This window comes from Theobroma umbraticum, unplaced genomic scaffold (assembly GCF_002168275.2).
Source record: "Theobroma umbraticum cultivar Fairchild unplaced genomic scaffold, ASM216827v3 scaffold_86.0, whole genome shotgun sequence".
NCBI classification, from domain to species: domain Eukaryota; kingdom Viridiplantae; phylum Streptophyta; class Magnoliopsida; order Malvales; family Malvaceae; genus Theobroma; species Theobroma umbraticum.
The window spans coordinates 5721210-5722962 of record NW_018397263.1 but is presented as its reverse complement, the minus strand read 5'-3'; the positions used below and the strand labels follow the sequence as shown (position 1 = coordinate 5722962).

The 1753-nt window shown below is 37.1% G+C and overlaps 1 protein-coding gene across 1 annotated transcript; it reads left to right on the top strand.

The window, feature by feature from the left end:
* The first annotated feature begins 6 nt into the window (after positions 1-6).
* LOC110420726 (hydroxyproline-rich glycoprotein family protein) lies at positions 7-1162 on the top strand. Its single transcript, XM_021434101.1, has one exon. It carries the CDS (start codon positions 18-20, stop codon positions 927-929), a length of 912 nt encoding a protein of 303 aa, XP_021289776.1. The 5' UTR covers positions 7-17; the 3' UTR covers positions 930-1162.
* Positions 1163-1753: the final 591 nt, after the last annotated feature.

Genomic DNA, 1753 nt, shown 5'->3' with positions numbered 1-1753 from the left:
TTTTTTTTTTTCTCAAAATGTCTTCTCATTCCGAAGACCATCAAAACAAACGAGATCAGCCAAAGCATCATTCATCTCCATCCTCAGACACAAATAATAATCACCAACCAGCACCAGCACCACCATCACAACCTCCACCGCCACCACAACCACCCAACAACCAATCTCCGGCACACGGTTATCCGCCGGCGATGGGTTACCCTCCGCAAATGGTGCATACCCATGGCGGGCCATACCCCGGCTACCCTCCCCCTCCTCATGGTTATAACCAATACCCTTACGCACAACTCCCACCAGGTGCCCCTTATTACAATCAGGGTTATGCATCTCCCCAGCATGATCGATGTTCAGGATTCGCGCGTGGAATTATTGCAGCTATGTTTGTTTTAATTGTTCTTACCTGCCTCTCAAGCCTAATCACCTGGGCCGTTTTACGTCCGCAAATCCCAGTTTTCCACGTAGATAACATGTCTGTCTCCAATTTTAATACCTCAACTCCTTTCACGGCAACATGGGATACAAATCTCACATTGGAAAACCCAAATCATAAGTTAAGACTTTACTTGGATAAAATCGTGGGTGCCATGTTTTACGACGATGAGGAGTCCTTGGGTTCTTCTTGGCTTAACCCTATTTTCATGGAGACCAAGACCAAAGCCACGATGAATGCTATCATTTCCGCCAATGGTTCAGCTCAAAACGCGGTGCCGATTTGGTTAACCCAAGAAATGAGCAAGGATCGAGCCACGGGATCCCTGACTTTTGCCTTGAGGTTTCGTATATGGGCGACGTTTAAAACTGGTTCCTGGTGGACTAGAAGTTTGGTGATTAGAGTTTTATGTGACGATTTGAAGGTTAATTTCGTGGGTGCTTCAGGAAATGGGGCTTTGGCACCTGGAAAACGTGACAATTGTGATGTTTATGCCTGAGTAATTAATCTGCTCTTTTTTTTTTTTTCCTTCTTTTCATGCTTGGTTGATTTTTTTTTGGGGGATTACAAAAATGGAGAGGGTTAATTCAGGAATTTGTTACTGTAGAGATAATATAAATATTTTTTTCTTTTATTGATTTGAATATTTGGACATACATTTGTAATATTGTTCTTCCTTTTTGTTTGGTTGGAGGTGGAGAAACTGGAAATAGTACCATAGGAAAAGAAATGTCAAATAGGGGTTTGGTGGGTAGGAGGAGGTTTAATTTTCATTTTTCATGGTTTGTACTAATTAAGAACTGGAGAAATACAGACATTGCCAATATATTTTTTAACTTAAAACAGATTAGTTATGGGGAGAAAATTAACTTTGAGATTAATGGATTCTTTCTTCTGTTTAATTAGCATTTTGGGTTTAAGTTTGAGTTTTTTTATTGTAAGTTTGGTTAATGAATACCTATAAGTGTTAATATTTTTTTTGATAAGCCATTAGAGTTTTAAATTATATAAAAAAGGGGGTTATCTCGAAGCCATAGCCTCCGTAAAGGAGCCTATAAGTATTAAAAGGATGGTTATAAGTTATATCTCAAAAATATTATTTTAACAAAGACTTTTTTTCCATTAATACATTATTTTTATCAAATTCAAAATGGACAATACATTAATTACAAATTTTCCTTCATCTTAATCAGTTTCAATAGACATTGATTAACATTTACTTTTATTGTGAATGGTCAATGGCACTAATTAGATTTTTTTTATAATATTGCATGAATTGTATGTGAATTCATATTCATAAATCATTTGAATAATGTTTTACCG